Genomic DNA, 22500 nt, shown 5'->3' on the forward strand with positions numbered 1-22500 from the left:
ACGGGAGAAGGTGGCTGTGTGGTCCTGCCTGGGGCCCAAGGCAGAGGCCTTGCAGCAGGTCCTTTTACCCCTGTACTGCCTCCACCTCAAATCACAGTCATCCACTTTCACGCCCTTGCACTAGGCACGAGGTTGTCATAAGCAGGGAAACACGGACTACCATCCACCAGATAGGGCCACGAGAGGGGGTCCTTAAGGGGAGATAAGGGCTCCTTCTATTGTCTGGTGAGAGGTGTGGACGGGTTCCTTGGTTGTGGTGGCATCGGGTTGAAGAGGTCGCTGTGAGTGAGGGCACGCTGTGCGTCATGCACCGGACACTGGCAGCAGGAGGCGTCCTCTAGGGGTGAAGGGAGCGCACTTCATGACGGTGTTTGGAGAGAGGCGTGTGGCGGGTCTTTGCTCATGGCCACTCCGTGTGAGGGTGTGGAAGGTTGCCCCGCCGCGGCCCGCACCCTGGGGTAGCTCTTAAGGGAGAAAGGGCGCGTCCCGACACAGGATAAGATCACTGAACGCTATCGCCGCATCGCTATCACCGCATCGCTATCACCGCATCGCTATCACCGCATCGCTTATCGTCGCATCGCTATTGCTTATCGTCGCATCGCTATTGCTTATCGCCGCATCGCTATTGCTTATCGCCGCATCGCTTATCGTCGCATCGCTATTGCTTATCGCCGCATTGCTTATCGTCGCATCGCTACCGTCGCATCGCTATTGCTTATCGCCGCATCGCTTATCGTCGCATCGCTATTGCTTATCGTCGCATTGCTTATCGTCGCATCGCTACCGTCGCATCGCTATTGCTTATCGCCGCATCGCTTATCGTCGCATCGCTATTGCTTATCGTCGCATTGCTTATCGTCGCATCGCTACCGTCGCATCGCTATTGCTTATCGCCGCATCGCTTATCGTCGCATCGCTATTGCTTATCGCCGCATTGCTTATCGTCGCATCGCTACCGTCGCATCGCTATTGCTTATCGCCGCATCGCTTATCGTCGCATCGCTATTGCTTATCGTCGCATTGCTTATCGTCGCATCGCTACCGTTGCATCGCTATTGCTTATCGCCGCATCGCTATTGCTTATCGCCGCATTGCTTATCGTCGCATCGCTATTGCTTATCGCCGCATTGCTTATCGTCGCATCGCTATTGCTTATCGCCGCATTGCTTATCGTCGCATCTCTACCGTCGCATCGCTATTGCTTATCGCCGCATCGCTATTGCTTATCGCCGCATTGCTTATCGTCGCATCGCTACCGTCGCATCGCTATTGCTTATCGCCGCATCGCTATTGCTTATCGCCGCATTGCTTATCGTCGCATCTCTACCGTCGCATCGCTATTGCTTATCGCCGCATCGCTATTGCTTATCGCCGCATTGCTTATCGTCGCATCGCTACCGTCGCATCGCTATTGCTTATCGCCGAATCGCTATTGCTTATCGCCGCATTGCTTATCGTCGCATCGCTATTGCCTCTCGTTGCATCGCTATCGTCACATCGCTATTGCTTATCGTCGCATCGCTATCGTCACATCGCTATTGCTTATCATCGCATCGCTATTGTTTATCACCACATCGCTATCGTCACATCGCTATTGTTTATCGCCACATCGCTATCGTCACATCGCTATCGCATATCGTGGCATCGCTATCTGGATTGCCCATACTACTATCGTTAAATGAGTTTCGTTTTCGTTATTATCATCATCATTATCGTCATTACTACTATTATTACTACTACTATATTATAACACTACTTTTACTAATACTACACTATAACATACTACTACTATTACTACTACTACTACTACTACTATTATCATTATTGTTATTATCATTACTATTATTATTATTATTATTATTGTTATTATTATTATTATTATTATTATTATTTATTATTATTATTATTATTATTATTATTATTATTATTATTATTATCACTATCATCACCATCATCATCCTTAGTATTGTTATAGTTGTTTTTGGTGCTGCTTTTATTTATCTATTATTTATTTTTTTTTTTTCCTGAGGCATGGAGGCACTTCCTTTGCATGGTTAGTTTCACAGTGTGGCGTCCTGGCGTTCCCAACATGAAAGAGATGCCCAAGGAAGGATTTATGTGAAAACGACAAGTATAAATATTAGCTGAGTAGTTGAATGGCATTAGGACAGTACTTTGTTGTTCACTGGTGACAAATAAATGTTTGCAGCAAGCTGTGTACTATTCACACAGAGAACCATTTGGCAAGCCATCCACAACTTTAATGATGAGTCTGTTTGCCATGCATGGAACGTAGTGAAAGGATTTAAAAACTTCTACTGCATAATATAGTTTTTTATATTGCATAACGTTTAATCTTGGACTCAAATCGCAAGTATAATGGATTTTATGATACAAGAGTGGTGATACAAACACCAGCATCTTAATAACGTCAATATTTCACGTCTCTGTCTTTTCTGTGAGCCGAGTGATTCTTGAGTTAACGTATTTGTGCCGTGGCGCACCTTGGAGTCCCCAGCGCTCTGGCCTGATCGAGTGTCCAGTCAAGGAACATATAAAGGAAGCTATGGAACTGTATGTCAAATAGAATGGTAGATGAATGGAAACAGACTCAGTAATCAGGCTGTTAGTGCTAATGGAATAGACTCAGTAAGCAGGCTGTTAGTGTTGAGTCATTAAGGAGCTTTAAGAGAAGAATATACATATTTATGGAGAAGGATGACAGGTGGAAATAAGTAGGTGTGCTTCATACAGGGACTGCCACGTGTAGGCCTGATGGCTTCTTGCAGCTTCCCTTGTTTTCTTATGTCCTTATCTTCTTATGACAAGGAATAACGAGTTCAAGCATGATAAAGTTAGATTTCAGAGAGAGAGAGAGAGAGGGAGAGAGGAGAGAGAGAGGAGGAGAGTGGAGAGAGGAGAGAGAGAGAGGAGAGGAGAGAGAGAGAGAGGAGAGAGAGAGAGAGAGAGAGAGAGAGAGAGGAATGTAATTTGAGAGAGGAAACAAGACTCATTAAAGTAAGTTAGGAAAAAGTTTGTTGCTGCTTTTATTTGTTATATAATTCTGACCCCCCCTTTCTCTCTCTCTCTCTCTCTCTCTCTCTCTCTCTCTCTCTCTCTCTCTCTCTCTCTCTCTCTCTCTCTCTCTCTCTTCCAGGCAAATGCGGATCGCATTGAACTCCTGGAAAAGTTTAGAGGAAAAGCAGAACCAACATGGCTGATCCTGGGGGTGAGAGAGAGAGAGAGAGAGAGAGAGAGAGAGAGAGAGAGAGAGAGAGAGAGAGAGAGAGAGAGAGAGAGAGAGAGAGAGAGAGAGAGAGAGAGAGAGAGAGAGAGAGAGAGAGAGAGAGAGAGAGTAAACATACATGAACATTACAAACACAATGAAATATGGAACTAATGAAAAATAATGAGAAACAAACAGACAAACAGACGCACAGACGAACAAATTGACCAATGGAAACACACACACACACACACACACACACACACACACACACACACACACACACACACACCACAAAAATAGAAAACAATCATAAAGAACCCATATAATAACAGAGAGAGAGAGAGAGAGAGAGAGAGAGAGAGAGAGAGAGAGAGAGAGAGAGAGAGAGAGAGAGAGAGAGAGAGAGAGAGAGAGAGAGAGAGAACCTAACCAACCAATCTTATTCTACCACCACCACCACCTCGACCACCACCACCACCACCACCACCACCACCTTCTCATCCCCCTTTCCTCACCATCCTCCTCTCTTCTCTCACCACCCCCACCCCTTCTTTCCCCTCCCCTTTCACCCTTCCCGACCATCCTCCCCTCTTCCTTCACCATACCGTCCCCTCTCCCTTCACCCTCCCCACCCATTCCCTCCTTCCTTCTTCCCTCACTCCCCCACCAATCTCAATCTCCCTTCCTTCACCTCCCCAACCATCCCCCCTTCCCTTAATCTTCCCTACACTTTCCTTTACCCTCTTCCCTCACCGTTCCCAACCCCCGCCACCTCCTCTTCCCTTCTCCCTTCTTCCCTCACCCTTCTCACCTCAACCTTCCTTCTCTCCTCACTTCCTTATAATCCCCACAAATTGTCCTTCCCACCTCTTCCCTCCCACCACCAATCCTCACCTACCCCCTCCCCTCCCCACCACCCGCGCCTCCCCAGCAGACGGGCAAGGCTATGGATGTGATTCACGGGGCGGACGGTCCTCGCCTACTGAACTCTATAAGAAGACTCCTGAAGGTGGAGGTGGCTGCCATCAAGGGGGACGGAGACAGACCCGTGGTGAGAGAGAGAGAGAGAGAGAGAGAGAGAGAGAGAGAGAGAGAGAGAGAGAGAGAGAGAGAGAGAGAGAGAGAGAGTGGAGGGCATATGTGTGATCTGAAGGTGTAAATGAAGGAGGGATGGATGGAAGGTGATGATTGGTTAATGTAAGAAGGAAGAAAAGAAGGAAGGAAGGAAAGAAGGAAGGAAGGAAGGAAGGAAGGAAGGAAGGCATGTAAAGAAAAGTGGAATGTGTTTGAAGGAGAGAAAGGAGGGAAATGCGTCATGAAGGAAAATGAAGTCAATTAAATATATTAATTAGGAAGTAAAGACGGGAGAAAGGAGTGAAAGAACAGAAGAAAGGTGAAAAGAAAACGAGACGAGAAAGAATAAATGAAAATATATAAATAAATAGCTAAATAAATCAGCCAGCCAACCAATCACTTAATCAATGTACAAATAAATAAATAAATAAATAAATAAATAAATAAGTAGATAAATAAACAAACCATTAAATCAGTAAATTTATCAATCAAAAAAACACTAAATAAAATCAGTCAGTCAGTCAGTCAGTCAGTCAACCAATCACAGCCAGCCACTTCCCCAGGTGCTGCTGGACTCCCTGGTGAAGCCCGAGGAGGTGATCGAGCCTGACGAGGACCTGGATGACGTGGAGGGAGAGCTGCACAACATAGGTGAGAGAGAGAGAGAGAGAGAGAGAGAGAGAGAGAGAGAGAGAGAGAGAGAGAGAGAGAGAGAGAGAGAGAGAGAGAGAGAGAGAGAGAGAGAGAGAGAGAGAGAGAGAGAGAGAGAGACTACTACTACTTCTACTACTACTACTACTACTACTACTACTACTACTACTACTACTACTACTACTACTACTACTACTACTACTGCTACTACTACTACTACTACTACTACTACTACTACTACTACTACTACTATTACAATAACACATGCGAATATTTAGTGTCCAGTTATTCTATATGTGAGGGAAATAGAAACCACTCAATACAACCTTGATGAGAGAGAGAGAGAGAGAGAGAGAGAGAGAGAGAGAGAGAGAGAGAGAGAGAGAGAGAGAGAGAGAGAGAGAGAGAGAGAGAGAGAGAGAGAGAGAGAGAGAGAGAGAGAGAGAGAGAGAGAGAGAGAGAGAGAGAGAGAGAGAGAGAGAGAGAGAGAGAGAGAGAGAGAGAGAGAGAGAGAGAGAGAGAAAAAATTCAGTAGATAGATGATAAAAAAAACTTTGAAAACACATTAATTTTAAGAACCACCTAACTTTTACCAACTAAACTTTGTAAATTCCTTAGATAAACTCCTTTTTCTCCCCATCTCTTCCCTTTCCTCCTGTGTGTGTGTGTGTGTGTGTGTGTGTGTGTGTGTGTGTGTGTTTAGAGTACTCAGTGTTCTTATTATACGGTGTATTTTGCTGTATTATATTCTGTGTTTTTCAATAATAGGTTTAGATAAATCTCATGGAGTATCTAATGTTATCAAGCTCTTATTTCATTCATTTATTTCACTATTATTTTTGTTTTCCTAGTGTGTTTTGTTACATACGTTCTGCTTTAATGAATCATCCATTACTGTATAAACATGTTCTTTTGACTTTTATGTGGACTATAACCTGAATTCTCCTAATTTTGTCTCATCTGGGCCCTGTATTTTTGAAGTCAGTAAAAGCTAGTGTAATCTAATCTAATCTATCCATCCATCTATTCATCTATCTATATACCAGACCAACAATCCCACACTGAATAGGCCAAAATGCCACACACTCATACAAACACATCATTCATACTGTTCGTCCCGTCTCCCACTGGTGGAAAGGGACAGTCTTCTCTTTTCGCCGTTTGTTGAGAGTGAGGGGCTGGCGCTATGATGTACGAGTCTCCTCCAGTTGTTTCTGTCCCTTGCATCTTCTGCTGTGACTCCCATCCTTTGCAGTTCTCCCACAATTCCATCCCTTCATCCCACTCTCTGTCTTCCCCTCAATCTTTTTCCCTCAAATGGTTTTCTCCAAGCTCTTTCAATCGGTTCCTGGTCTTCTTTTCTTACTAAACGACCAAACCATCTATTTTTTTTTTATCTTCGTATCACTTCCGTAATGCATTCCACTCCTGCTCACCTCACTAACCTGTATGTGTGTGTGTGTGTGTGTGTGTGTGTGTGTGTGTGTGTGTGTGTGTGTGTGTGTGTGTGTGTTGCAGACGACAGCGAGGAGGCGTCTGAACTGTCTGAGGCGGAGCTGCAGACTGGTGTTCTGTTCATCCTGCCTCACATCATTTCGCACGACCAGGCTGAGACCTTCCTGTCCAACGTGGTGGCGGCAGGTGAGGGGAGGAGGAGGAGGAGGAGGAGGAGGAGGAGGAGAAGGAGGAGGATTACAAGGGATATCCAAATAGACAGGCCTTAAGTTTCTTGGAAGGCTGTTTGGTAACCACTTCTAACTAGCTACAGGCTAAAGAGACAGAACAATAAAGGAGAAAGAGACAGAAGAAGAAAGTAGGAGGGAAGAGAGGAGCAGGAGGAGGAGGAGGAGGAGGAGGAGGAGGAGGAGGAGGAGGAGGGCAGAACACAGCATCAACAACAGGTTATTGAATTACTAATATCAAATAAATTCAAAAGCTTATTATTATTATTATTATTATTATTATTATTATTATTATTACTAGTACTATCTCAGGTTTTGAAATCGTGGGCCACATACAAGAGGAACTAACAAGAGAAGATCTTCACGCCCTCCTCTTTCCGAAAGAGGAGGAGGGGAAGGAGGAGGAGGGGGAGGAGGAGGAGGAGGGCGAGAAGGAAGAGGAGGGCGAGGAGGACGGGGAGGAAGCGGCGCAGAAGGAAGGCACGGACGAGGAAGGAGCTACTGAGGTGAGAGAGAGAGAGAGAGAGAGAGAGAGAGAGAGAGAGAGAGAGAGAGAGAGAGAGAAAGAAACCTAAAACAAAACACATCGCTCTAATAACTCCTATGACTGAAAATAAACAACACCCCACTAACTAACGCCATCTATGGGGGAAAAATAAAACTAACCTAACCTCATTTAGCCTAACCTAATATAAACTAACTTACACATAACACAGCCTAACTTAACATAACGTAACCTAATCTACCTTAAGTACATCTATGAGGAAAACACACAAACTGCCCCACAAACAAGCAATCCTTTACTAATCTCTCTCTCTCTCTCTCTCTCTCTCTCTCTCTCTCTCTCTCTCTCTCTCTCTCTCTCTCTCTCTCTCTCTCTCTCTCTCTCTTCCCATGCAATAAAGGAAGGATAGAAGCTTTTAAAATAATAATATTCACTAATAGCGTTTTAAAAAGGTAAGTAATTAGACAGTGGAAACCGACACACACACACACACACACACACACACACACACACACACACACACACACTACCATAGATAATAGAAGGAAATAATGATTTTTCACTTTTTTTTTTCCAGCAGCAGACGGGAGAAGAGGAAGAAGCTGCAGGGGAGGCAGAAGGGGAGGAAGGAGGAGGAGGAGGAGGAGGAGGAGGAGGAGGAGGAGGAGGAGGAGGAGGAGGAGGAGGAGAGGAAGGAGACACGGAGGAGGATCTTCTACATTGGGAGGAAGAATTGGGACACGGGCCTCTCTACGTACTACTACTGAAGTGAGAGAGAGAGAGAGAGAGAGAGAGAGAGAGAGAGAGAGAGAGAGAGAGAGAGAGAGAGAGAGAGAGAGAGAGAGAGAGAGAGAGAGAGAGAGAGAGAGAGAGAGAGAGAGAGAGAGAGAGAGAGAGAGAGAGAGAGAGAGAGAGAGAATTTTGTTTCATATTACGCATACAAGAATGACTTTAATTTCCTAGGCTATTACACAGAGGAGGAGGAGGAGGAGGAGGAGGAGGAGGAGGAGTAGAGATGTAGGTGTAATAGGTGATATAAGACCTGCTAGCAAGATGATGATGATGATGATGATGATGATGATGATGAGGAGGAGGAGGAGGAGGAGGAAGAGGAGGAGGAGAATCAAGGTAACAAAAAATAAACGAGATAATGAACAAAAAAAAAAAAAAAAACATGCGTAAAATAAAACAGTGGCAAGAGAGATAAAGAGATAAAGGAGAAAAGAACAGAGATAAGAAAAGATAAGAAAGGAGGAGGAGGAGGAGGAGGAGGAGGAGGAGGAGGAGGAGGAGGAGGAGGTGAAAAAGAAATACAATATCTCAAGTAGAAAAGTGATTACTGAGAATTATTTCCGTTATGAGATAAAATTTTAATGCAAATGTTTACCATGTATATATGTGCGTGCTTGCTTGCGTGTGTGTGTGTGTGTGTGTGTGTGTGTGTGTGTGTGTGTGTTTATGGACCATATTCTGAATTACTTCTAGCCGCATCTTCGCTAGTTTCAAAAGGCTGTAGTTGAAGTGACGGGTTTTTAAAGGTGTTTTATGGTTCTAGTTGCAGATTGACAGCATTTCTATATGATTAACAGGAAACACTCTTGAGAATCCGGCTTTTAATGGTGTTTTCATGGTCTTAGTAACAGATTGACAACATTTCTATATGATTAACAGGAAACACTCTTGAGAATCCGGCTTTTAATGGTGTTTTCATGGTCTTAGTAACAGATTGACAACATTTCTATATGATTAACAGGAAACACTCTTGAGAATCCGGCTTTTAATGGTGTTTTCATGGTCTTAGTAACAGATTGACAACATTTCTATATGATTAACAGGAAACACTCTTCAGAACCCGGCAAATAATCTGTGTCCTTTGAAAATAGTCATGGTGAGAGAGGAATACGTTTCTGAATACAAGTTTATTCTTTTTAATAAGTGACACGGGCTTTTAATGCTGTTTTTTTTTTTTTGTGGTTTTCGTGACACTAACAGCATTTCTACATTATTAACCGGAGAAACACTCTTGAAAAACCCTGCTGATCATCTCTGTGGCCTTTGAGAGTAGTCGTGGTGAGGGAGCAAAGCGTTTCTGAATACGGTTTTATTTGTGCAGGGTGGAGGAAGGCAGCGTGGTGACGGCGTGGTATCAAGTGCTGGGACCCCCTGACCTGGAGAAGGCGAGGGTGGAGGAGCCTGACTCGTGAGTAGTGGTAGTGGTAGTGATGATGGTGGTGGTGGTGGTGGTGGTAATAACAGTGGTGATGATAATAATGAAAAAAAAAACAACTGTAAATGCTCCGGAAGATGTAATTCTCTCTCTCTCTCTCTCTCTCTCTCTCTCTCTCTCTCTCTCTCTCTCTCTCTCTCTCTCTCTCTCTCTCTCTCTCTCTCTCTCTCTCTCTCCCTACCTAAACCTAGTCTAAAACTAACATAACTTTTTTCTCTCTTTCATATTTATTTTATTATTATTTTTAATATTATTATTATTATTATTATTATTATTATTATTATTATTATTATCATTATTATTATTATTATTATTATTGCTATCATTATTATTATTACTATTTTATATTTATTTGATTTAATTCATATGTTATTTTTTTTACTGAATTTTTGCGGTACAATTCCCCTTAACCTCCCCTGGCAGGCTGGTGGCGCAGTTCGGGGAGGAGGGTCACGTGGTGCCCGCCTGGCTGCCGAAGGGGCGGCAGTTGCAAGAGCGTCTGTCCGCCAGGTTTTTCCCTCCTCCTCCAGACGCCTCTGTGCCGCGCCTCCTGCTGCTGCCTGACACGGATCACCACGAGGTGCGATTTGCTTCTGTCACCTGTTCACTAATTTCAGAGGCGATGAACGTATTAGATTTGGTTATTTATATAGAAGAAATGTCAGTTAATTATGAACCTTAAAGGGCAACGAGAGCGTGGTAATTTTAACTTATTTCCGAAACAATGAATGACCCCTAGATAAAATGATATCCACAGGCGCAAGTCTTGGTTCTTTCAGTGTGTCAGTTACCTCAGAGCTTCGAAAGGAGAATGAGCGTGTAATGGTTTCCAACACTTCTACGTGCAATGCGTGTAGTAGATTCAATTACTTTCTGAGGCAATAGATTACTTAGTTACTTGGAAGGGCAATAAGTTACTTCCTTACCTCGAGGGTTATTCACTTAATTACTTGAGTGAGAGTGGCAGAGTGTTAGGTGAAGTTGATTAATTTGAGTTACCACATTCCATGCTTCGAGGTGTAGGGCGAAGGGAAACAGGCGGAGGAAATAGTACTTTGTTCCTGACTCACGTGTTCTTATTCTGTTCTTTTTGTCACATCTATTAACGATAACAGTTTTCTGATACAAATATGCTAATTAACCCAACATATTTTCTCCCCAGGTACACTGACTAACAACAAGGTGTACTAATCGGTGACAGGTGTTCTCATTCAGAGCTTCTGTTTCCTTTTGTTAACGATAAAAAAGTTCTACAACAAGTATTTTAAATAACGCCATAGATTTCCTCTTTCTTGTCCTTGGCCTTGTTAATCGCTGGCTGGGATGGCTGCTCTTGTATACTCTCACCAATAACTTGTGTCTGGTGCTTTCTCTTCCTCCAGGGCCCGCTGTCTCATTTCTCTCTCTCCATTCCATTTCCCACCTAATCCTATGTCCTCCCCTAGATCTCCCCTCCACCTGGCCTCTCCACGTCACCTTCACAGGATCATCCTCTTCCACCTTGGCTCTGGGTCCATACCACCTCACGTGTTTCTCTCGCCTTCACGATTGCCACAACTCCTGGCCTCCATTCTCATATCCTCATTTCTTCTCTCTCTCAGTGACACACCCACCATCATCAACAGACTTCCTCCTGCAGGTGTATTAATGAAGGACGCTCTCTGCCACAGGTGCTGGAGAAGATGAGTGTGGCGGGGGTGCGGGTCTTGGCCCATACGCAGGCTACTCTCTCCCAGGAAAGCCTGCAGTGTGTGCCCAGCCTGGCCGCCTCGCAGACACTCATGGCCGCGGCAGGGTGAGACCAAGCTTAGTACGAGTATTCTGGTTTCGTCGTTGTATCTCCCTTTTTTCTCCTTTAATACCACTAATAGACTTTTCCTTTTGAACTCTAAAGCTTTCAGTAACTATAACTTCTCCATTCCCCTGAAGCTTCTAACTGAACGTGCCTACTCTTATAACAGATTCTAGTAGACTTCCTGTACTGTAGTCAGACACGCTGCCGCCTGAATCACCGCTAGACGCACTTGAATTATGCTTAATTAAAAAAATGGAACTTTTTCTGTATTAAACTTTGACCTCTATTGCTATCACTGTTATTTTCGTTTGTATTTAAATTTTCTCTCTATGGTAGTGAGCTTCAAGTTAAGTTACTCAATATAACATTAACAAATTAAACTTAAACGATATATTTAATTAAAATATGCCTCCACTGCACATAACGTTGACCTTTGTTGTTTGAATTTAAGGGTTGTTATTGAATTCAAGGCTTGTGATTGGCGTGTTTAAATTCATGGGTGATTTGACTGGTCAGTTTGAATTTAAAGGTGTTTGATTGGTGAATTTCTGAAAGGTGAGAATGTAAACAAAGCTGGTGCGTTTGAATTCAAAGATTGGTGCATTTCAATTGTTTATGCCGTACATTTATCCCTTCCAGTTGAATATGCAACAGTTCACTAAGCTAAGGGCATTGTACGGAGTCTTCATGTGCACGTACATGAAAGGGAGGGATAAAAAAAAATAAAAAGAGTACATTTTGCAATTTCTGTGTTTATAAGTGGCTGTGGAACAAGAAAAGATGTCTCAGAGTGGTTAATAATTAAAGAGAAATGTTGCAAATAGCAGCGAAAGGGTTATGACACACTACTACTGCACTCTAAGTTGTCCTGTGATGGTGTGTTGGTGGTCAGACTGTCTTCGGAGTGCACCTGAACTTTCCTCGCGGGTTTTCTCGAGTTCATGGCCACGATAAGTAATGTTTAATCCGTGCATATATATTTTTAGTTTCATTTTTCACCTTTGTCATTTTTCTCTCGTTTTCTCTTTGTTCTTTTTTATTCTTTGTTTCGTATTTCATTTTTCTTTATACTGGTGTTTTTGTTTGTATTTCTCTCTTTTACCGTAAGTCACACAATGGCAAATTATTTCATGGTTCACAAATTTAATTTCCTTCCCCATGAATTTTCCAGCGGCATATGCAAGTTTCAGTTAATTTCCACATTTCGTACTTCTCCAATATGAATTTTCCCTTGAATTTTTAACGATATGTGTTAACTTATACATTTCATAATCCTCAGATCTGATTTTTTTACTAATTTTTTTTTTTTTTTTGTCTACGTGTATCAATTAATTTCCACTTCCTACAATTTATTCAGTCTAATTTTTTCCCCGCAAATATCAATGAGTTTATTAGAAAGATGAAAATAAACCCATGTATTATTTCCTTCCCGCTCTTGTGTATTTTCCTTCCAGCAAAACGACATCCATTGTTAAACGCATCTCACCTCGTTACCTCGGCTTTTATGATCTCACTAAACGCTTTACTCGCGGCTTTTACTACTGTGTGTGTGTGTGTGTGTGTGTGTGTCTGTGTGTGTGTGTGTGTGTCGTAGTTCTAAACTAGATTAAACTTACTCGTATTTGCATTTCTACAGGACTAAATCGAGGTGTGTGTGTGTGTGTGTGTGTGAGTGTGTGTGTGTGTGTGTGTGTGTGTGTGTGTGTGTGTGTGTGTGTGTGTGTGTGTGTGTGTGTGTGTGTGTGTGTGTGCGTGCGTGCGTGCGCGTGTGCGTGTCGAAACAACACAAGTCAACAATTCACATCCTTTCAACTTTCTCCCTTTTTTTTTTTTCCCTCACTTTTTCCCTTTTAATACCACTAACGCATTTTTCCTTCCGAACTCTTCCATTAAAACTTCCAGTAACTCTCACTCCCACATTCCCGTGAGGCTTTGAACTAAACGTGACTGTGTTTTATAACGTGACAGATGACTGACTTGACTCCAGACTGCTTCAACTCCCTCCCACGCTGCCCCCTATGCAAGACTGAAGCGAGCGGCATGTTACGAGTACAATAAATATTTCCCTTCTGTTTCCACCTGCGCGTCCCTGTGTCGGTGTTACTGCCGCAGCGGTGCACAGCTGACAGGTGTGGCAAAGCTTAGCAATTCTAGCGGAAAAAATTCTTGACACACTGAACGCACGTGGAAAGTTGGAATATTTTGTGCTGTCTTTTCCTTTTACATTTTTATGGTTTTAGTAAAGTGCTGGTGGCGGTGGGCTGGTGGTGCTGTTACTGCTGGCTGCTGCTGCTGTTGTGGCTAGCACTACTACTACTGCTGTTCTGTTAATATTACTACTACTAGTGCTACCGCTATTACTAATCCTTCGCAGATCATAATATTGTTAACTTAAGAACATACAAGCATAACTTTGGAACACTTATTTTGATAGTAAACATAAAAAAGAATGAATGTGCATCTAACTTTCAGTCCACTATCCTTACTACTACTACTACTACTACTACTACTACTACTACTACTACTACTACTACTACAACTACTACATTTAATATCAGAATAACCCCCCCCAAAAAAAAAAAAAAAAAAACGAAAAATAGACGCGTAATTAATCTCCACTACCATCACCATAACACCAAATATCAGAATACTAGAAAAAAAAATGAAAAACAGATGCTTAACCTCCATTATCACCATCATCTTACTACTACTACTACTACTACTACTACTACTACTACTACTACTACTACTACCACTACTACTACTGCTACTACCACCCTCCCCCCAGGTCTGTGGTGCTGGCCGTGGCGATATCAGGCGAAGGGACGGAGGAGTGCGCCGCTGAATACTCGCCCCTGCACCTCACCACGGACAGCAACAGCGCCAAGGGAGAGGTGGAGCTGTTCTTCCCGGACCTCCTCACGCCGCAGGAGCAGGAGGAGGAGCCGCAGACGCAGATGCAGATCGAGCAGAGCAAGGAAGGAGACGCGGCTTGAGTGGCTCTTTACTGCATGAAAAGTGTGAATATAAACAATTCTGGTGATTGGCAGGTTTGAATTTTATGTAAGGTTGTGAGTGGTGCGTTTGAATTCAAAGACAGTTGGTGATTGGTGCATTTGAATTAAAAGACAGTTGGTGATTGGTGCGTTTGCATTTAGTGGTGATTTGATAGGTGCGTTTGAATTATTAAGTGATTGTGATTGATGTGTTTAAATTCAAGGGTTGCGATTGGTGCGTTTGAATTTATGGGTGATTTGATTGGTGTGTTTGGATTTAGAGGTGATTTAACTGGTTACTGGTGAGTTTAAATCTGACTATTCTGAGTGGTGAATTTGAATCTAGAAAGAGGCGGTGATTAGTGCGTTCAAATTTACAGGTGATTCGAACGTTCGTCTGAAAAAAAAAAAAAAAAAAAAAAATAGAATGAATAAGATAAACAAAATACGAGTAAATAAATAGATAAATAAATAGATAAATAAATCGATAAATAAGAGTTTCCACCTTAAATCAATGAACTAAAAAGGTGTACTAGTGATATGTTAGTCTGTAAATCCATGTTTTTTTTTTATTTATATTATTTTCAGACTATAATTTTCATTTCTCTGGCTTAAAGGAGCGTGAGATGATAAGACCGGAAGATAAATGTAATAGTAATAAAGTTTTAATAAATATTTGTCTTTTTATATGAACATTTTATTTTATTATTATTATAAATTTTTTTTTATGGTCTTTATTTGTGTTCCTCTTCAGAGAGAATGCCTCTGTCCCTGTCTACATTTATACTTCTGTTTTATTTTTATGCTTTCTTCCGTCCTTTAAATACGTACGCTAGTGTAAAAAAAAAAAAAGAAAAAAAAGAAAAAACGCGAACAAAATATAATGAAAACCCATAAACCTAATTTCAATGCAGTTTACTTATTCTGTTCTAATAACGCGTAAAGGCTGCAGGGGGGAAGGAGGGACAGGGACAAGGTGAGGAAAGGTAGGGTGTCTGCCAGCTTGCCCTCTACGCTCAATAATCCTGTCTGGTCAGCAGTTAAGAGTTTTCCTCCTGAGCCGTCAATCTAATTTTGAAGAATATCGTTTCAAAGTCTCACATCTCATCAGCGGACTCTTTCCAGAGACTGATTTTTTTTTTTTTTTTTTCACCTTGGCGGTTCGGTCACGTTCGGTCTCAGAATCATTTACATATTTCATTTGAGTGAAGCTCCCATTGTCTCACAAGATACCGTAGATTACTGAAGGAGACGGCGGGGGAAGCGACGTGACCCATGCTTCTTTCTGAAAGGTCACATTCCTTCACAAGAGGGAGAGGTTGGCAAAACCAAAACAAACCTAACATAAAACCAACCTGACGAAACCTAAAATTACAAAACTTAACCTGACGTAACCTAACCTAAACCAACCTAACGAAACCTAAACTTACTTACCTTACCTAACCTAACCTTACCTAACTTAACCAAACCTAACCTAACCGAATACATACCTGTTCGTGTTTTTCCTAAGTGATAACAACAGTTGTCATTAGTATTTACCCTATTTGATTTCCAATATGATTCTAGAAAGACAACATTTTCTAAGATGATCAGAATCCTAAATGTTCTGTTTTTTTTTTTTTCTATCTTCTTATTGCTGATTTTGTGTCCTTGGCTGGCCTCCCTCACGTGTAAAAGAAAGAACAGAGAGTCTTAACGAAGCGTTTTACTGAGCATCGTTTAGAAACATTTTTATTCACATTATTTTCAACTGAACAATGCTCTCTCTCTCTCTCTCTCTCTCTCTCTCTCTCTCTCTCTCTCTCTCTCTCTCTCTCTCTCTCTCTCTCTCTCTCTCTCTCTCTATGAGAACAAAAATTAAAGAAAAACCCAAAAAAAGAGGAAAAAAGGTAAACAGTGAGAGAGAGAGAGAGAGAGAGAGAGAGAGAGAGAGAGAGAGAGAGAGAGAGAGAGAGAGAGAGAGAGAGAGGAGAGAAAGAGAGAGAAATAAAATCAAAGTCAATATTTTCAGCGTGACTGGGCCCTCCTGTCCTTGGCCATCAGCAGCCCAGGTCACGTACGCACGATGATTACAGGCGCCTTATTACCCCAGAAACAGCGGGTAAACAGGCAGCCGGGACTTCCATGGCGTGGGACGAAAAGGGGATTTTTTTTTTTTTTTCTCCTTTACTGGGCTGAACATTGTAAATCTGATCAGTGCCCTAGCCGGAGCCAAGGGTAATTATTCGGGGCAACAAAAGTCACTCGTGTCTATGTTATTTTGTCTGGCTCATTTAACTCCTGATGCCATGCGTAACACGAAGCAAAAAAAAAAAAAAAAAAAAAAAAAAAAAAAAGAAAAAAAAAAAAGACAACTGGTCGGCGGCACATGAACAACATACTAATGACGAAATAACGGACAAAACACGTGGCTGGAGGAGCAGGTCAAATCTGGAAACCCTAGAGGGAAGGGTGGGGGTCAGTAGGCAGACATCTGCAGCAAAGTTTATATGGTGATATCTGAAAATGACAGGGTGAGGGGGATGGGGGGACGACAGATAAGCACCTGAATCTTTCGGAAATGAAACGACAGTTCTGGACTGCTTAACCATGCAGGCGAAGTGCATGCAGGATTCCTCCCACAGTCACCATGAAGCTGCAGACACTCACTGGGAGACTCTGTGATGAGGAACTCTGCAGTCTGAAAAAAATTCAATATACTCTGTAAACTCCATCAGCTGTGACTATTTTCGTCTTGTCAAAGACTTACTCGTACATAAAGTGTAAGGACATAAGAGTGTCCATAGCAGAAAACGACTTTATAATCTGTCGAGAGCCGTGGTGAACAGCAGAGATGCACCGGGGACTGATTGTACAAGATCCACTCGAGGAAGAAAATTCACCATACCTTATCGCCTGTGTGACGCAATTTAGATGGGGTGCATCTATCGAGAACAACCGTAGAGCACGTCAGGCAGTAAAAGCATTGCAAGACTGGCACTAAGTCGAAGGCCTTAACACAGATACAGGAGTGAATCGTCAAAATTACTTCAAGACCTGCATGAACAAATTAGCCGTGCTAGCCATGGGACATAAGGATGTTGAAAAAATTATTATTACTGAAGGAGTGCGATGCCGTGGGAGGCGAGACGAAGAGTGGAAGGGACATTACTTGCCAGAAATACAAGCACTGGCTGCCACACTCCAGCCTTTTGGCATTCAGACTGTTCTTGTTCGTTTACATGAATAAAGTGCATGCGAAGTGAAAAAGAAAGCTGTGTATAAATGTAATCCCATGGTGTATGAGAACATTACGTCTACCTCAAAATAGAATTAGCCCTTCTTTACACCTCGATCCCAACAAGGATTATGAAGTGGCACTGGTTAACTGTTTATATCCTAAGACATATTATAACATACCGAAAAACGATTATTCGGCTAGAATACAAGTATGGGCGACAGCACATGCTAATCCAAAGCACTCTTACCACCTCTACACCTTCTTACCCCCAATCCACCATTGAAGCTGCAGATACGAGGTGTGTAATCCATATTCTTAATGCCGAAATGTCAATCGCCCTTCAAAACAACCTCAGGGATTCACGTTATTTTGAGAGTGGAACATTTTTTCTTTTTCTTTTTTACTATAATGAACAACTGCGAGGGACAGACTTGATTGTTCGTAAAGGTCTTTGTACGAGCGATGAACATTTCTGTAAACTTGCCATCAGATTTGGTTCCAGAATGTCTCAGTGCCTGGGGTTTGGTTATCCTGGAGAACACACACTCTACCAACCACTTTTCCTCGCACTCAGTCTCCTAACCTCCTTCCTCTCACACCTCTCCTTGTCTTCCCCTTACCCCTCATCCTCTTTCCATAACACTCACCTCTCTGTCCTGTCACCCACTCCTCCCTTCCCCTCACCCTCCATCTCCCGCCCTCACACTACCCTCTCCGTCCTCTCACTAACTTTTCCTTTCCCCCTCACCCCCTCCTCTTCCCATCAACCCTCCTCCCTTCCCCTCACCTCTCCTCTTCCTCCTCTCACTCTCTCCGTGCCCTGTCACACACCTCAGCGAACAATCTATGGATACACCAAAAAAGAGAGAGAAAAAAGTTAAATATTTGCTTCTAAGTATCGTACAAAATTTTTCCTTGTATATTTGCTTCATAGTACATTAATAGACACTTCAGGTCTGGTCCCTTCACGCCAAGGCTGCTCTCAGGCTTGAGCCAGCGTGGTATGGTGACTGGGTTAAGTCTTACCGAACTGCCCTATTAGATTCTTACCTATTCGATTTTACTTGATTATAAACCACAGCAGTCGGAGTTAAATCGTAACTCCTTACAAACACAATAAAGTCAAGCTAAATGATATCTGAAAATACACTAAGATTGAAAAAAGTCCCGCTTGTCTCCTAACTATTCGATTGTATTTATCAGCCACAGCAGCCAGACTTAAATCATAATTCCTTACAAACACAATAAACTAAACATCTAGAAATACATTAGGATACCTGAAAAAAAAAAAATCCCATTTATTTACTAGCTATTCGATTTTATTTTACTGTAAGCCACATCGGTTAAAGCCAAATCAGGACTCTTTTACAAACCTAACATAAGAACCTAAGAACAGAAGGCAAGCTGCAAGAAGCCATCAGGCCTACACGTGGCAGTCCCTGTACGAAAAACGCCTGGCTACCTCCACCAGTCATCCCCATCCATAAATTTGTCTAATCTTCTTTTAAAGCGCCACAATGACTCGGCACTGACAACCTGATTATTGAGTCTATTCTGTTCATCTACCACTATTTAAGAACCAATTACTTTCTATCTCTTATTTAAATACAGCTTTATGGAGCTTGAACCCACAATCAAGACAATTAAAGATAATCTGGTAAAACATTACGATTACAGAGAAGTATCAAAATTCTTTACGAACTCAACACAAACAGAACGATGAAGCGAGGAGAGGAAGAGGGCACACACACACACACACACACACACACACACACACACACACACACACACACACACACACACACACACACACACACACACACACACACACACACACACTGAAAATAAATAGAAAGGTTAAAGTGAAACGCTAAAACACTGAAAGGAATTAAAGGTGAAAGTAAGAAAGAAAAAAAAAAACAAGAAGTAATATCAAAATACAAGTGTAGGAAAGGGATGCTTATGAGAAGAGCAAAGTGGAAAAAAGAAAAGGAGGAAGAGGAGGAAAGGAGGAGGAGGGAGAGGAGAAAAGGAGGAGGAGGAGGAGGAGGAGGAGGAGGAGGAGGAGGAGGAGGAGGAGGAGGAGGAGGAGGAAAAAGAAGAAGAGGAACAAGAACAAGAAGAACAAGAACAAGAAGAATGAATTAATTAATAAGTTAATGAATGAAAGAAAAAAAGAAACAAAACAAGAAAAATGAAAAAAACGAAAAAAAAAGAAAAAGAAAAACACGAATTACAAAGACAAGAACAAGAAGAGGAAGAGGAGGCGAAAGTGAAGAGGCATGCAACAAAAGAACACGCCACACCCAACCAACACACACACACACACACACACACACACACACACAGAAAACAAAAAAGTAGGGAAAAATTTTGTTGTCACTGAGCGTTGAGGAGAAACGGATAGGCGGACGAGAAATTCAACACAACAGGATAAGTAAACACAGAAAATCAAAAGGAAAAACAAGGACAAACAAACAAAAAATAAATAAATAAATAAAATAAAAGAGAGAAGAGAAGAAAACGCGGCGTAATATCATTTTCATTGGCGTGGAGTTAAGGGGGAACTAAAATCTTTCCTCTACGAGTACATTCACGTTAGTCTGATTTCCGCAGCTTCTCATGTCGCAGTAATGTTCGGAAGGTGTTGAGTCGCGAACCTTAGAACTTGAGGAACTTAATACACCGTCTGAAGGAGGAGGAGGAGGAGGAGGAGGAGGAGGTGCTGGCGTGGTACTGACCTGGACTAAGAAGGGAAGACAGAAGAGGAGGAGGAAGAGGAGGAAGTACAGTTAGAATAGGAGGAGGAAGAAGAAGAGGAGGAGGAGGAGGAGGGAGGAGGAGGAGGAGGAGGAGGAGGAGGAGGAGGAGGAGGAGGAGGAGGAGGTTGAGCTGTAAAATGAATAGGAGGAAGATGAGGGGGAGGGAGGGAGGGAGGGAGAACAAGATCAAGAGAATGGGGGAAGGGAGAGAAAGGGAGGAGAAGGAGGAGGAGGAGGAGAACCTTTTGGCCTTCTCTCTGCCCGCCGCCCACCTCTCTCTCTCTCTCTCTCTCTCTCTCTCTCTCTCTCTCTCTTCCCCCTTAACAACGTCCCGCACGACCAGAGGGGGTCTCTAGGGGAGCGGGGGTCCCCTCTCAGGCTCCCAGGTGTGGAGTGCCTGGGAAACACACACCTGCCGCGCCTCACACATCTGAACGATGCTTTACCACCGGTTATCTCTCCGTCCGCAACACAAGGGAACACATAGGAAGAACAAACAGCAGCAGCAGCAGCAGCAGCAGCCGTCTTAGGCTAGCAACTCCAAGTCGAGATGCAGGGTAGTAAAGACAAAGACTCCTTCCCATCTATGCCATTGGTGATAATGCATGACAATTAAGAGAAAGTGAAATAGACTCGTTGATTTAATGGGAGAAATTGATTTTATAATGAAGCAGCGGGTGATGTATGTGTGATGAGTATGAGGCAGAGCACGAATAGCTGAAGCAGTTTCTTGTGGTGTTGAGGGAGGAAGGGTGACGGAAAGAGAAGTGTAAAGTTGCAAGCGTACACACGGGAAAAAAAGAGGATGTTAATTGAGAATGCTTGCTAGAAAATAGAATTACACCCATACAGAGAAGAAGAAGAAGACGTTATGGGACAATACTTGCTAAAAAAAAAATACACACATTGAAGAAACAGAAAGAACGATACAAAATTTTTGGTTAATAAGAGAAAATAAAAGAGTGAGAAGAAAACAAGACCTATACAGTGAGAAGCAACACGCCAGGGAGCGCCGTGGAGCTTCAAAGGCAACACTCCTGGCTAGCAGCTCCAAGTCGAGATGCAGGGTAGTAAAGACAAAGACTCCTTCCCATCTATGCCATTGGTGATAAGGCATGACAAGTAGCAGTGAGAGGATTAATACCGAAAACACCTCACCTAAAAAAGAAGAGATGTGTAGAAGAGACACTTCAGTTCTACACCTCAGTAACATGATTTTGACGGAGTAAGTAAGCGTGGCCTTTATCGGGTGGCGCTGTGTTGTGAGTTTGGCGAGTCACGTGATGCTACTGACCTTGCTATGCACTGCGCGAGTTTGCAGAGGTGACCTTTCCGTTACAATAGCGATACAATAGCGACCTTTCTATCAGAGAGAGAGAGAGAGAGAGAGAGAGAGAGAGAGAGAGAGAGAGAGAGAGAGAGAGAGAGAGAGAAAATATTAATCAACTTCGGGAGCATTACCAAGGGAGAAGGCCAAGGACAGCACAAGATAAAGAGGAGGAGGAGGAGGAGGAGGAGAAGAACAAAAACAAAAAGCAAGAGAAGAGAATAACGTTACAAACAAGTGACGGAGATGATGATGATGATGATAATAATAATGAAAAAAATGATTAATATATATATATATATATATATATATATATATATATATATATATATATATATATATATATATATATATATATATATATATATATATATATATATATATATATATATATATATATATATATATATATATATATACTGGGAGAAGGACCAGATTCAGAAGGAGGGGGAGGAGGAGTAGGCGTTGGAAGAAGAGGCAGGAGGAGAAGGAGGAGGAGGAGGAGCAGGAGGAGGAGGAGGCGTTGGAAGAAGAGGCTGAAACGGAGGCGACGTAAGAGGGAGGAGGAGGAAGAGGAGGAGGAGGAGGAGGAGCAAGCAGGTTGTATACATCCCGTGGTGGCCGCTGCCCCTCATTTGCTCCGGTTCAGTGGCGGCAACAGCAGCAGCAGCAGCAGCAGCAGCAGCAGCAGTGATCGATTCTCCAGGGAGCGGTGTTGCCGTCGTGGTGTTCCAAGATGGCCGCCCCCGGGTGAGCGTCAAGGCGGTGTGACGTCACCCTGCCCGGCTCCTCATAACAGAGACTGAGCTACCTGTAAACATCCAGACGCCACCTTCTCGTCCCCCGCCCAGCCCGGTCCGCCCAGCACGTCTCAGCCTAGCCTCCTCCGCCGCCGCCGCCGCGCGAGTCACTTCTCCACCGCCCCTCAGTTGAAAAGTGCCGCCAAGTTTGCCGTCACGTCTCCACCTCCCTCCCTTCTCCCTCTCGTCTCCTGAACTTTAAAACTCTTGGGAACTTCACTTGTATATT

At 42.9% G+C, this 22500-nt stretch overlaps 1 protein-coding gene across 1 annotated transcript in view; it reads left to right on the forward strand.

Moving 5' to 3' along the window:
- The window catches only part of LOC135111955 (uncharacterized), a 17536-nt gene extending 2741 nt beyond the window's left edge, over nt 1-14795 (forward strand). The window contains exons 3-12 of the mRNA XM_064025635.1: nt 3161-3232; nt 4167-4283; nt 4870-4957; nt 6476-6598; nt 6952-7145; nt 7722-7912; nt 9258-9344; nt 9795-9951; nt 11042-11166; nt 13955-14795. Coding sequence (XP_063881705.1) covers nt 3161-3232; nt 4167-4283; nt 4870-4957; nt 6476-6598; nt 6952-7145; nt 7722-7912; nt 9258-9344; nt 9795-9951; nt 11042-11166; nt 13955-14162 — 1362 coding nt within the window. The 3' untranslated portion in view covers nt 14163-14795. The remainder of the gene's footprint in view (nt 1-3160; nt 3233-4166; nt 4284-4869; nt 4958-6475; nt 6599-6951; nt 7146-7721; nt 7913-9257; nt 9345-9794; nt 9952-11041; nt 11167-13954) is intronic.
- Nucleotides 14796-22500: the final 7705 nt, after the last annotated feature.

The sequence above is a fragment of the Scylla paramamosain genome, chromosome 23, assembly GCF_035594125.1.
Source record: "Scylla paramamosain isolate STU-SP2022 chromosome 23, ASM3559412v1, whole genome shotgun sequence".
NCBI classification, from domain to species: Eukaryota; Metazoa; Arthropoda; class Malacostraca; order Decapoda; family Portunidae; genus Scylla; species Scylla paramamosain.